General features: G+C 42.3%; 1 protein-coding gene across 1 annotated transcript in view; it reads right to left on the bottom strand.

Annotated features, from left to right (window-relative positions):
• The window catches only part of crb1 (crumbs cell polarity complex component 1), a 144063-nt gene that overhangs the window by 98166 nt on the left and 31484 nt on the right, over positions 1-14413 (bottom strand). The window contains exon 3 of the mRNA XM_059983528.1: positions 457-652. Within this exon, the coding sequence (XP_059839511.1) occupies positions 457-652 (196 nt within the window). The remainder of the gene's footprint in view (positions 1-456; positions 653-14413) is intronic.

Consider the following 14413-nt stretch of genomic DNA (forward strand, 5'->3'; position numbering starts at 1 on the left):
TTTAGTATCAGTAGACTGCTGTCCATTCACTGGGTCTAACCTGGAATGAGTTCAGTTGACAGTTCCCTAAATGTGACTGCTGGGCAACTGCAACATTCATATTCTATCACTACACAGCAGGAATGGTTCAGCATCAAAGTGGATCCAAAGAGTCAGCAGCGGTGCTGGACTAGTAAATTCAGTAGCACAGAATTAACTATTCCAGTTTACACGCATTGTTCTGTGGTAGTTCTGACGGTTTGTGGAGATGCGTATTTATAGACCCAGTTCACACAATACCCATTCCCATTTCCCATGAAAGGTTCTAAAAAATGTTTTCTGATTACAGCAAGTTATTAAAGAAAGGCAGACAGTTGTAAAGAGCATCTAAAATGAACCCCTGTTATCATCCTGTTCACCGTTGCCCTGAAATTATGGGCCAATATCCAGTTGACGTCGCAATCATTATTAACTTACCCATTTGCTTCATTGATGCACTTCCCTCCATTCTGACATGGGTGACTAGCACATTCATCAAAGTTTACTTCACAGTTGTTGCCTGTGAAGCCTGCAGAACATGTACACGTGTAGCTGGCAAAATGATCCTGACACGTTGCCCCATTCAGACAAGGCTGAGACGAGCATTCATTAATTTCCAGTTCACAGTGAGTTCCTACAAAACACAATTGAATATTTTATCATAGCATGCAGGAGAACCATCAATTCAGCATCCTCTGTGCAATTAATTTAGCATAACACCACACTTGGTAGCTACAAGGTTAACAGACTACCTGAGAGTTGCCATATGAAACCCATGCTCTGTCGAAGACCTGTTTGCCATTTATCTAAGAAAGGAAGGAAAACTGCAGAAGGAAGTCATTCTTCTGTCAATCAAGCAGACACGATGACTTATAGCAGTGACTCCCTCCAGTGGAAATTTTTCAACAACTGGGGCTAACGTTTGCTAGCTGACATTAACACTTCCAAACAGAACTGCAGGCTTTAAAGCCCATAGAGAGCAGCGAGTCTTCAACTACCCTGAACGTGTCAAAGGTAATTAAGAATACAGAAGTGTAGAAGCTACAAATCAGAAAGGAACATGAAAAATGCTGGAAAACCTCAACAAGTCAGTCTTGTTGACATGAAGGGGTGTTGACATTTCAGGATGAGAACTTCCATCAGATATATCTATCTTCAGTCTGGAGTGTTAATTGATTCCCTTAGCAGCTGTGTTTTTTTTTTAAATGCAGCATTTTCTTTTTTTTTGTTTATGCCATGCCAATGGGGAGCCTTTGAAAACAAAGGCTCTAGCAGTCTGATCTGGCACCAGTGTAATAGGAAGCATCAGTGCATTATTGGCTTGTTGGTTTTTGTAAATGCTATCAGGTGTACATATACCCATTGACCAATTTAAGTTTCAATGAAACTCAACATTGAAAACATTATACTGACAAATTAATAAATCCAAATATTTGATACCAACAGTGCGGCCCCATCTCAACCTTTCACAACCCCGACATTCTCCCTGTGGCTGCATGGTTTTCCTCCCAGTGTTCCAGTATCTTCGCACATCCAAAAACAGAATTGTCTCTAGTGTGCAGCTAAGTGGTAGGATCTTGGGATCTGGGGAATAAAAATGGGATTTACGTAGGAGTAGCAGAAATGGATGATTGATACAGTTTCAATGGGCTGAACAGCCTCTTCCCATGCCATATCTCACTTTGAAACTGTGAGACGAGCAAGCCTAAGCTTCACTGATAGACATACAAGAGCAATCATGTTGTCTCCCTCCATTACTGAATTCCAGGTGGAGTTCAACCTTGCTAAGAGATTCCCCAGTATTTACAAAGGGGTACTTCTCTCTCAGATCCTGTAATGGGCTGGGTTGAGCTGATCCAAATTTCTAGTGCCCAGAAGATGTGATTATTAGTGTACAAGCACAGCAAAGTAAATTAAATCTAATTTATTATCATAAAATAGAAAGCACATATAAACTGCACAAAATACTATGTAGCAAGTAAAAAAGATTTCCACAAAGATTTCAGGGCTCATGATGCTTCATCACCACTCAACTGTTACTGTTCAGAACTCAAATTCCAACTCATTTGTGAAACCGTCCCTGGATCCTAGGCACCAATCGCGATTTCTGGCCATCGACTGAAGTCCAACGAAACCAGGAAGAGCACGTCAATAAATACAAGTTTCACAAGCACAGAGAGACACGTACAGAGACAGTCAAGCTCTTTGATCTTTTGTTTCAACGCAGCCTGTCTTTTTTCATACACATCCTGTGTCCATCAACACAGTGTTCAGCATACCCTCGTAACTCAATTAGACGCTGTAATGGTCACTCCTCGTCCATTGGTCTCCATTTGGACACAACATTCCTTTCACTTACAAAAGAACATTAATATTACATACAAACGATAAGCCTGAATCTAAAAAAGAATCCATCAAGCAAATTTAACAGACAATAAGAAAGAATCCATCAACTCTACAGACACTCAACATGCTGCAAGCTCAGAAAGAGTTAAATTGTCATTTCCCCTCCAAACATTCATCCAATCTTTACACAATGAAATACAACACATCTACCCCTCAAACGTCTGGCAGGTGAAAGAAACTCAGAGCACTTCTGCTTAAAATGAAGAATACATATTAATATCCCTTGGATGATTAAAACTAATATTATCATGATTATTAAAATATGAAAAATTATACATATCCAGTGATTAACCTCAACATTCACATTCAAATGTATGCCCTTGTCCCTAAGGGGCAACTTGAACAGAACAAGTAGGATTTATGAACACCGCATTGCAATCAGTGATGAAGACTCTAATTACAGTCAATTTGGCACTTACTTGTTTAACAGGAAAAGTCACATGAGGCCGGTCTCTCTAGGTTTACAATATTCCCTCACTCTTATAGGTCCCCAATTAGCATATATCACTAGTGTACATTGTCTCCCGAAACAATAATATAATTCTCACCAATCACAAGGTTATCAGTGGCCTGACAGGTCTGAGCAGACGTCCAACATCCAACAAAACACAAGAAGAGCCTCAAAACAGAACAAAGCAGGAACCTTTACAAATAAAACTGGAGAGAGATAAATGTGTTCATTTGTCAAGTTACCTTTATCCACACACACACAGGACAGGTCTGTCCTTGTACCATCACCCAGTATGCCTATAACCCGTCCGTCAGCTATAATCGCACCCTCCACTGGAGGGCAGATGGGTATGTCACCCATAGTCTACCCCCATTCCTTGCGGAACTGACTTGGCTCTTTATCAGCACGTTCAGTTGTGCCATCGGAAACAAAGGGACAAGATTGTTCTATTATTAACAAAAAGGGAGTGCCTCCTTTCAAAGGGCAGTTATTCAAATTATACAAAACACAGGGAAGGACAGGTAACTATCCAGATAAGGTATGGACAGAAGTAAGTCAACAAATTTGATGTTTTAATAGGCCATTCATTTGTTCAATCAGATCATTGGCCTGAGGATAACAGGGGATATGGAAGATCAATAGGGACAGCTCCTTCTTGTACCCTGGAATGCAAAAAGTCAGAACCATTGTTGAATTGAATTTCGAGGGTATTGCTGTATACAGAAATAAAGTTTCTAATCCCCTAAGGATACCATCCTGATTAGCTTTAATGTGGGGATTGCTATCAAAACAGGACCAGTGTCCACCATAGTGAACAAGTACTGGTATCACTTCTGTATAGGAAGGAGATCGAATTAATCTACTTACCAATTCTGAGCAGGAGCAAACCCATGGTGAATGGCAACCAAGGGTCATTTTAAAAGGTCCTTAATTTCTGAACATAGCCCACAATTCTTTACCGCTGTAAGAGTTATATCTGTGAGAAGGAATAATCCCTGTTGCCTGGACCACTCCATGGTACCTTGTACGCACAAGTGACCAGAAGACTCACGAGCCCTCTGAGCAAGTGGCAATATTGATATTTGAGACTGAGGGCTAAACGTCACTGTGTCAACACAAGCAAGTTTGTCAGCAATGTGGTTATTCCTGTCATCGGCAAATCATCTTTCAATTAGGCGATGCCACGGTAAGCGGTAATGGTAACATGCGATCACAAACAAGAGGCGATCGGCAGATGCTGGAAATCCAAGTATAACACCTGTGTAGCACCAGTCTTATTGCGTGTGACTAGTCACCACACTCTTAGGTGCTAGTAGGCCATCAGAAGGTTCCGGTATCAGAAGGAGGCAGTGCATAGAAACCACACACTTCTGGAGATAAAGATTGTTTATAAGAAAAAACACAATATGTACAAAATATCTACATGAGCAAGAACAATAAAAAATTCCAACATTCTGTTTAGGTTCCAAATCTTAGATATCAACCCAAAACATATTCCTTTTAATCAGAATCAGTGAGATTCCTTTAACTAATTAGATCTTGTATTATTCCCTATTTAAAACTTTATAGACTAAACTTTCCTATTTACTTATCCCTAGTTAGTTATAAAACCAACTATAATTACTATTCTTAAGTATTATAGTTAACTTCAGTTTCTGTTCCAGGCAGTATACCTACAAGTTTAAATTCAAATTAAAAAATTATCAAGACACAGTTTAATTCCTTTCACCACAAGTCTCCGACATCACAACTTTTAAACAAAGTAAATCTCACTCTGTAACTTATCAAGGTCTTTGCAAAAATAATAAGTTCTGGCAGAAAATCAAATTCCCGCACTGGTTCACCGATCTTAGACAGCTCACCATCTTGTTTTGTTGGATGAAATAGTTGATCATTCATGGAAAGTCAGTTCACAAACTTGTACAAAAACTCAACCAAATCCCTTGACATGATTTTGCAGAACTAATTCCCGACTACACAGTAGGGATCTTGGACATTCGTCTCTGCCAATATTGTGTCATTATAACTGCTGTGTCATAGCCATAGCTTCAATAAATCTTTTATCGCTATTGTCTCTCCTCCAGGGGTTTCACCCTGAGGGTTTCAAGTAGGGTAAAGATACTCAATACTAATTCCACTCTTAACAGTTCATGTCTTCAGCTTCTAATTGTTTTGTTTCTCTCCTTATCCATGCCTATGTCAGTCACACCTCTCTTGCATAGTGTTTTATTTTTCAAATTCTTTTTTTTAGATCGGTAAGCCTCATTTTCATCCCTCCACAGGTGGAACTCTAACATTACATCTTTGGGTTTAATTAACCTGGGTTATACAGGCAATGCACATAAAATGCTGGAAGAACTCAGCAGGCCAGGCAGCATCTATGGAAAGAAGTACAGTCGACGTGGATAGCTGAGACCCTTCATCTGAACTGGAGAAAAACAGATGAGGTCAGAGTAAGAAGGTGGCGGGAGGGGAGGAAGGGTGAAGTAAAGAGCTGGGAAGTTGATTGGTGAAGGAGATAAAGGACTGGAGAAAGGGGAATCCGATAGGAGAGGACAGAAGGCCGTGGAAGAAAGGGAAGTAGGGGAGCACCAGAGGGAGGTGATGGGCAGGTAAGGAGATAAGATGGGCAAGGAAAATGGGAATGGGGAATGGTGAGGGGAATTACTGAAAGTTTGAGAATTTGATGCCATCAGGTTGGAGGCTGCCCAGACGGGGTATAAAGTGTTGTTCTTCTAAAATGAATGTGATCTCATTGCAACAGTAGAGGAGGTCAAGGACTGATATGTCAGAATGGGAATGGGAAGTGGAATTAAAATGGACTAGAGAATACGTACACAACGCTGGAAGAACTCAGCAGGTCAGGCAGCATTCGTGAGAAAAGAATAGCCAACGTTTCGGGCCGAGACCCTTCATCATATTTTTGTGTATTAAAATGGACTATATGTTTTCCCACCCTGTTACTTGTAAAAATGCTATCCCCTTCTCTCAGTTCCTCCATCTCTGTTGCATCTGCTCTCAGGATGAAGCTTTTCAATCTAGAACGAGGGAGAAGTCCTCCTTTTTCAAGGAAAGGAGCTTCCCTTCTCCACCATCAATGCTGCCCTCAACTACCCCTTTTCCATTTTGCGCACATCTGCCCTCACCCCATCCTCTCGCTATGCCACCAGTAATAGAATTCCTCATCCTCACCCAACATCCCACCAGCCTCTGCGTCCAGCATACAATTCTCTGTAACTTCTGCCATCTCCAATGGGATCCCACCACCAAGCACATCTTTCCCTCCCCCCCCCCCACTTCCTGCTTTCCACAGAGATTGCTCCCTATGGGACTCCCTTGTCCATTCGTCCCTCCTGCCACTTACCCTTGCGAGCTGAACAAGTGCTGCACCTCCCCCTACACTTCCTCCTGCACTACCATTCAGGGCTCCAAACAGTCCTTCCAGGTGAGGTGTCACATCACCTGTGAGACTGTCGGGGTCATCTACTGTGTCCGTTGCTCCCATTGTGGCCTATGTTATATTGGCGAGATCCGACGTAGATTTGGACACCATTTCGCCGGGCATCTGCACTCCGCCCATCAGAAAAAGTGGGATCTCCCACTGGCCACCCATTTAATTCCACTTCCTCTTCCCATTCCCTTTCCAACATGTCAGTCCATGGCCTTCTCTACTTTCTCGATGATGCCACACTCAGGTTGAAGGAGCAACACCCAACACCTTCTATTCCATTTTGGTAGCCTCCAACCTGATGGCATGAACATCAATTTCTCAAACTTCCCCCTCACCATTCCCCCATTCCCATTTTCCTTGCTCATCTTATCTCCTTACCTGCCCATCATGTCCCTCCGGTGCTCTTCCCACTACCCTTTCTTCCATGGCCTTCAGTCCTCTCCTATCAGATCTCCTCTTCTCCAGCCCTTTCTCTCTTTCACCAATCAACTTCCCAGCTCTTTACTTCACCGCCACCATTTCCCCCCCCCCCCCCATTTCACCTATCACCTTGTGGTTCTTCCTCCAATCTCCCCACCTTCTTACTTTGACTCCACCTTTTTTCTCCAGTCCTGATGAAGGGTCTCGGCCCGAAACGTTGACTGTACTCTTTTCCATAGATGCTGCCTGGCCTGCTGAGTTCCTCCAGCATTTTGGGTGTGTTGCCTGGTAACGTGCGATGATCAGTTCCAAATGTCCCCTCACAACTCCACTAGTCATAAAAGATGTCCTTTAATAGTATAAGGCCGCTGGTTCCACCGGGGCAACCTGACGGGAAGTCCATTAGCAACAGATCCAGTATTAATATGGAGTCCTTCATTTTCACACATAAAGACAGTACGCACTGCTACAAGCTTTGCCTATTGACTCAACCTGTCAGGGCCTTCCTGTGGTTGGGTGAGAGGGATAAAGGCAGGAAACTTCCAAAAACGACGACCATTTTTCCATGTTGCAGAGTCATCGGTGGAGCGAAGTTAAGATGGCGCTAAACAACGACTCCTTTGCTTGCATCTTCGGAAACAGCTCTATTTCCATCTTTAATATCTCTATTTTTCCCTTTCAGGGGTCTTTTGAAGACCCAGACCTGGAGTTGCATGCCGACTTCAGTTCTTTGTGGGAACGGGACCCGTTCTCAGGGTTTCAGGTCTGGTCGGTGTTTGGCACGCCAAGGGTTCGGCCTGAGAGTCTAGCTCATATTTGGAAGCGTAAGATCTTGGGGCTCTGGAGGCTGGCGGATCGAGGTTCGGTATTACAGCAGGAGACCTGTGTGTCGTCGGGGGAGTCGGAGAATCTATTGCTGTGTGCCCAAAGACATGGGATCTTTCAGACCTTTGGGGACAGAGCTCAGAAAAAGCAACGTAACGGACTTTTAACATCGTAAACTGGTGAATTGTGTGTTATGTCTCCCTGCTCACTGGGGAAAATGGAGACACCTCCTTCTCCCTCGTTAGGGAGAGAGATAACCTGTGGTATGTCGAATGCCAGGAGAAATGCAAAGTCTGGGGTAACTGCAAGTCTGTGTCTTTGCTGTTGCTTTGCTCATGCCTGAGCACTCGGTGGCGGGTGCAGATGCTTTTATTTGCCGGTGGGGGAAGGGGGATTGTTGCTTTCTGCTGCTTACCCGCGGGAGGGAGGGAAGCTGGGGTGGGGGGGGGGGGTACCTTTGTGGCTCTTACCTTTAACTGTCATTCATTCCTTCAAGCACTCCTCCGATTTTGTGGATGTTTTGCGAAGAAAAAGCATTTCAGGATGTATATTGTGTACACCTCCCTGACATTAAATTGGATCTTTGAACCTTTGAACCAGGTGTGCCGCTGCTGAGCGGGAGTCAGAAGATGAAAGGGAACGCCCCACCCATCCGGCTGGACGTAGTAGCTTCAGGCATGGGTGGCGCAGCCTGAGGGGCTCAGAAACCAGTTCATGAATTCTGTCCCGTCCCTTTGGTGTTCATTCAGAAATATACCAGTTCCACCTGAGAAATGAACTCTGCTGTGCACGCCCTATCCTCTGGCAGGTCAGAGCTGAAAGAGACGAGAGAATCTCCCATCTTTGTTTCAGTTTTTATCAAAACCCAGTAGCAGGCAAGAGGTTTTTTTTTTCTCAAACGCTGTGTATCTGGCAGCAGCATCAGAAGCTTTCTGGGATCAGAAACTGAGAGGCATATTCTTCCCTCCATACCTCTGTCAGAGACTCCAGACTGACAATCTTCTTGCAAATCATATGGCAAGCCCTCTCAATGAAGATGCGGGTTAAGGCTCTGGTGATGGCCTCCTCTGCAGCCTCAAATGCTGATTGTTGCTCAAGGCCCCATATGAAAGTAAACTTCTTTCTCGTCACAGCACACAGAGTTGGAAGAGCAGAGTCAAATGGAGTATGTGTCACTGCCAGTATCTCAAAAGACAAACAAAGCATTGGGCTTCTTGTTTAGTCATAGGGGGTGCTATATCTAGGAGCTCATTTCCCACCTCATCCGGAATTATCCCATCTCCCTTAGTCCATTGTATTCCCAGAAAACGCATAGTCATAGCTGGGTCCTGTATTTTATCGGGGTTAATTTCTCACCTCCTCAATCGCATGTGATCAGGAAAGTATTAAGGCCTTTAGAAACCTCCTCAGAGGATCTCCACAATACCATATCATCTATACAGTGAGCTACTCCAATGCTGGGGAATAGGACACATTCACACATATCCCATGCCACCACACCGTTGCAAATGGTAGGGCAATGGACATATACCTGGGGAAGCTGTGTAAAGGTGTACTGAAGGCCATTCCATGTGAATGCAAACTGATCTCCGGACTGTTCAGCAACAGGAATGGAGAAGAAGGCATTAGCCAAATCAATAATGGTACAATACCCGTCAGTCCCCTAGAAAGATCCTTAATTAAAGGTTCAAAGGTCCAATTTAATGTCAGAGAAATGTATACAATATACATCCTGAAATGCTTTTTCTTCACAAAACATCCAGGAAAGTGGAGAAGTGCCCCATAGAATGAATGACAGTTAAATGTGAGAACGCCCAAGTTCCCCCCCCCTCCCAGCTCACCCCTCTTGCGTGTAATTTACAGCAAACGACTCCCCCTCCCCCACTGCAAAAAAAGCAAGCATTAGCACCACCACCGAACACTCAAGCATGAGCAAAGCAATAGCAAAGTCACAGACTGCAGTTACCCCAAAGACTTGGTGTTTCACCTGGCATTCGACATCCCACAGGTTCTCTCTCTCCCTAATAAGTGAGAGGAAGATGTCTCCATTTTTCCCAGCAAGTGGGCAGACATAAAAAATGACTCGCTGGTTTACGATGTTGGAAGTCCATTAATGTTGCATTTTTTGAGCACTGGGCCTGAAGATCACAAATATCTCAGGTCTTCAGGCACACAGCAGCAGATTTTACAACTCCCCGGATGACATACTCTGTTGGGTGTCCCCAGAGCCCTGAGATCAGGCTTCAAAGTTTGAGCCGGACTCTCAGGCTGAACCCTTGGCCAGTCCTGAACCCAAGAATGGATCCCATTCCTGCAAAGAGCCAAAGTCAACGTGCAACTCCAGGTCAGGGTCTTCAAAAGAACCCTGAAAGGGAAAAATGAAGATATTAAAGATGGAAATAGAGCTGTTTCTAAAGACATAAGCAAAGGAGTCGCCATTCAGCGCATCTTAACTCCGCCTCCATCTCCGTCTGGGTCATAACGTCTGAAACACCTGTGAGCAGCAGAGGGGCTCAGAGGCTCCGAACATTTAGTGCGCCCCTGCCATGCCCACGACGTGTCACTTAAAATAGTGTTCTGAGAACTGAGGCCAACTCACGCTGCAGTCACATATTTTCCTCAGAGGATTCAGTTGTTTCAATACTTAACCGCCGCAATGCACTCATAAAAACTCCCTCTCAGAAGGAAGGTCTATATGCTTAAGGCATTGTGATACTATGTACGGAAGCGTAATGTCAGACAATCCAGCAAATGCATTCTCACAGCATCTGGGAGGGCCAAATCATTAGCCAAAGATCCAAAACCTTCTGAGTTGTCCATTCGGGGACCTGATTACGGTATCGCTCGACTTGCTTGTCCACCCCCACATATTGCTGGACCCTGTTCATGGCACCATAGATTACACAAAGGGCTGGGTTAATCAGACCCAGACAATTCAGATGTCCATTGTATGGGGTAGTAAGTGTACAAGCACAACAAACTAACTTAACCCTAGTTTATCATCACAAAAGAAAAAGCACAAATAAACCACACAAGATAGTACGTAGAAAGTCACAAAGATTTCAGGGCTCACGATTCTTAATTACCACTAGATTGTTGCTGTCGCCGGGGGAAACCTGAATTCTGATTCACTTGTGAAATGACCCCTGGGTACAAGCACCGATCATGATTTCTGGCCCGTGGCTAAAGTTCAACAAAACTAGTAAGGGCACCCCAATAAATATGAGTTTCACAAGGACAGTGAGATACACAAAGACAGACAAACTCTTTGAAATTTTGTCTCAACACAGCCTGTCTTTTTTTCAAACACATCCTATGTCCAGGATACCCTCATAAAGCAATTAGGCATTGTAATAGTCACTCCTCATCCACTTGCTACCAATGCTTTGAACGTATAAAGGATAAGCCCAAGTCCAAATAAAAATCAATCAAGCCAATTTGACAGACACTAAAAAAGAGTCCATCAACCTTGCACTCAAAATGACCAACGGACATTTAATCATAACTGGCATCCTCATGTTAATGGCGCCTGACACTAAGAAAGAACCCAGTTACTATCAACAAATATTAGCCATTAACAGACCTACATTGTTTACCATGCATGGACACTCTACATGCTTCAAGCTCAGACTGAGTTAAATTGCCACTTTACCTCCCAGGCATTAATCCAGTGCTTTACAATACTGAATATAATGCAGATCCTGCAGCAGTTCACAATTGCCTGAGATCCAAGATCCTCTTGACTTCAAGGGGGGGGGGGGGGGGGCAGTGAGGATTTTGGTTATCAGATCAAGAGGAAGGCAAGTTACATTTTGTTTTCAGAGAAATGGCTTGCTTTTAATTCTGCCTCTGATTAGTTATATTTTTATTGAACAACATTTTTTTTTAAAAACAGCTAATTTTAGCTTTTGCCCTCAGTTGATAGCTGTTACATGTCTGAATGCTGACATTTGGGCTTTGATGATTTTCTGGGGTGTTTGTGGAGCTTGATCTCCTCACAGCACAGTCCCAGGTCCTGATGTGACTGAACTCACCCCGCTCTTCTCTAGGAAGTAAACAATTGGAGGAATAAGACCCTATATCTGGATGTGTGCAGCTGTGTGAGCGACCACGGATCACCAGGCCAATGAGCTCCAATCCAATGTCCGGTGACATGTGACAATAGGTAGCAAATGGAAACTTAGACTGGGATATGATGTACAACTGAGTGTTACTGTTATCATCCATTTGACATAATTAATTAAAGTCATAATTACTTCCCTTAAGTTGCTGCAGAGCCTAATGCACACTCATCTCACCCAACACCCAAATTTCAATACTCTCCAGAAGTGAATCCACTTTTCTAGTTCCTGCTCCTTGGCAACTCCGAATTTAATTTCTTCATCTTTGATATCCCTGCCTTCAATCCACACACCCCATCCCCATCCTGAAGCAAAAGCCCAAAGATCTATATGGAACTTTGTAGGGCGACATTTGGAGCATTGTGTGAAATCTGGTTGCCCAAGACCAGGAAGGATGTGGATACTTTGGAAAGGTGCAGATCACTTTTACCTAGATGCTGTCCGGATTAAAAGGCATGATCTAAAATGAGAAGTTTGTCAGACATGAGTTGTTTTCTCTGGAGCATCTGCTAGAAGTTTCTAAGATTATAAGACATGTAGACAGAGTGGCTGGAGAAAATATTTATTCCCAGAGTAGAAATGTCAAGTACAAGAGGACATGGCATTTAAGTTAGGCGTTCACAATCTTTTGGACCCCTACTATTAATCAAGGGGCCTGTGGGCATCAGGTTTGAAACCCTTGATTTAAGTTGAGAAGGGAAGTTAAAGAGGACATGTGGGCACGATTTTATTTCATATGGAGAATGGTAGATACTCAGAAAGAGCCATTGGAGGGACTGGAAGAGGCAGATATGACAACGGCATTTAAGAGGCTGTTAAACACTTAAACATTTAGGAATGGAGGGATGTAGTTTAACTACTTTAATTTGGCATCATGTTCAGTGCAGATACTGTGGGCTGAAGGGCTTGTTCCTGTGCTGCACTGTTCTATGTATTGTGTGTGTCTTATGTCAAATCCCGACCATTTTATATATGTTGAGAGGATCAGAGTTGACGACACTGATGATTCTGTATTTTTGTGAGACATTATAAAGAGCCCTTTCTTTTTGCTTTTTTCAGTTTTTCTTTTTCCCTTTTTTCCTTTTTTTTCTCCTTATTAGCTATTAGATTATTAAGTTAGATCTTTTTGCATTTTTTTTCTTTTTCTTTTTTCTGTTTTTTTTAAAATTACTTATTATGATATACCTATGATTATTATGATATTATGATATGCCTTGTTTATTTATATATTGTATCGTCCATGATTTGGGAATACTCATTTATACTGTAATCATTGCTTATGTATTCTTTCATGTGCAGTTGAAATGTGTATGTTTGTAATCCCATTATCTATGTATCAATTGTATTTTGTTGATATTAATAACAATAATAAAAAGATTGAAAAAGGAAAAGCAAATCCCGACCTGAATATCTCTCTGGCTCTTGTCTAACTTCATTGACCAAGATTGAGGTCATCTGACCAAATATGCAGCTCTGTGTCCCTGGTAAAGATCCTGTTCAGAACCATGAGGAGTTTTATTCCTCTTTTATTCTCATCCACCTTAATGAGTATTTTCACGTAAGCTAAACTATTATGAATGTGCTTCAGGGACCAGGGTGACAGACACTCTTGGTACTTACCAGAAAAATAGCAGCATTGAACAAAGAAAATATAAGATACTTAAAATTCTGTCCTAATGCACCAAATAAGCAAAAATTGTATATAATTTGTATGAGGTAATTTCCTATCCATTTAGATTCAGTGACCCATAAAATGCAAATATGGCTATAGCTCTAAATATGCCTCATTTTAATTATATTAGCTTAAGTAACATCATCAGTTCTAGCTTCATTGAAATTAGCATATTCATTATACACCAGCTACATTTCGGGTCTTTGAAACCGATACACCTGGTTTGCCTTTAGTTGCTGTATTATCTTCGCTCCTTGAAGTTTGTATAATTTGTCAGCGCTTAAAATGTGCAATTCATTTTATGATAATAGGCAAGCCTTGGTGAACTGTTGTTGGAGTTTTGTTCATATGCATTAACTTCCAGAATCAACCACACCATTTGCTAAATGGTATGCTTTCTGTGACCACCTGCCTTCAACCGAGTTAAAAATTTGCACCTTAGTGAATTTGTAATTGGAATAAATACATTATTCTCTTTTCTTCTCTATTTTTTTTTAAGTATTTATTGTAAGATATCAGGTTAACTGAAGAGATCCCGCATTCTTGATGGAAAATGATGAATATGGCCTTAGTTACAAATAGAGTCACAAGAATGAAGGCATAAACTTCAGCCTAGGCTCCTTTCAACCAGAATTAGTCACTGACAACAGACAATTACTGGGCTGTGCCATGGGGATGAGGAACACCATGCATTATTATGTGATTCTAAATGCAGCAATAGATTCCTTTCCAATATTCTTTATTTTTGAAATCAGAGTTATACAGCACACAGAAAGCTAATTCCTAAAATCTGTTCAAATAATACTTCCAAGCCGACCAAATCGCAAACAGGAATCCCGTTTGTCTCAATTGCTCTGCTTGGCCATAAACCTTTTGTATCCATGTACCCATTCAAATGTCTTTTAAACTTTGCAATTGTGACAACCTCCACCTTTTCCTTTGGCAACTCATTCCACATATGTACCAGCCTCTGTGTAGATAAAATTACCCCTTGGGTTTCCTTTAAATCATTTCGCTCTCACCTCTAGTGCTCTCTAGTTCCTGGCTCC

Source organism: Hypanus sabinus, chromosome 11 (assembly GCF_030144855.1).
Source record: "Hypanus sabinus isolate sHypSab1 chromosome 11, sHypSab1.hap1, whole genome shotgun sequence".
NCBI classification, from domain to species: domain Eukaryota; kingdom Metazoa; phylum Chordata; class Chondrichthyes; order Myliobatiformes; family Dasyatidae; genus Hypanus; species Hypanus sabinus.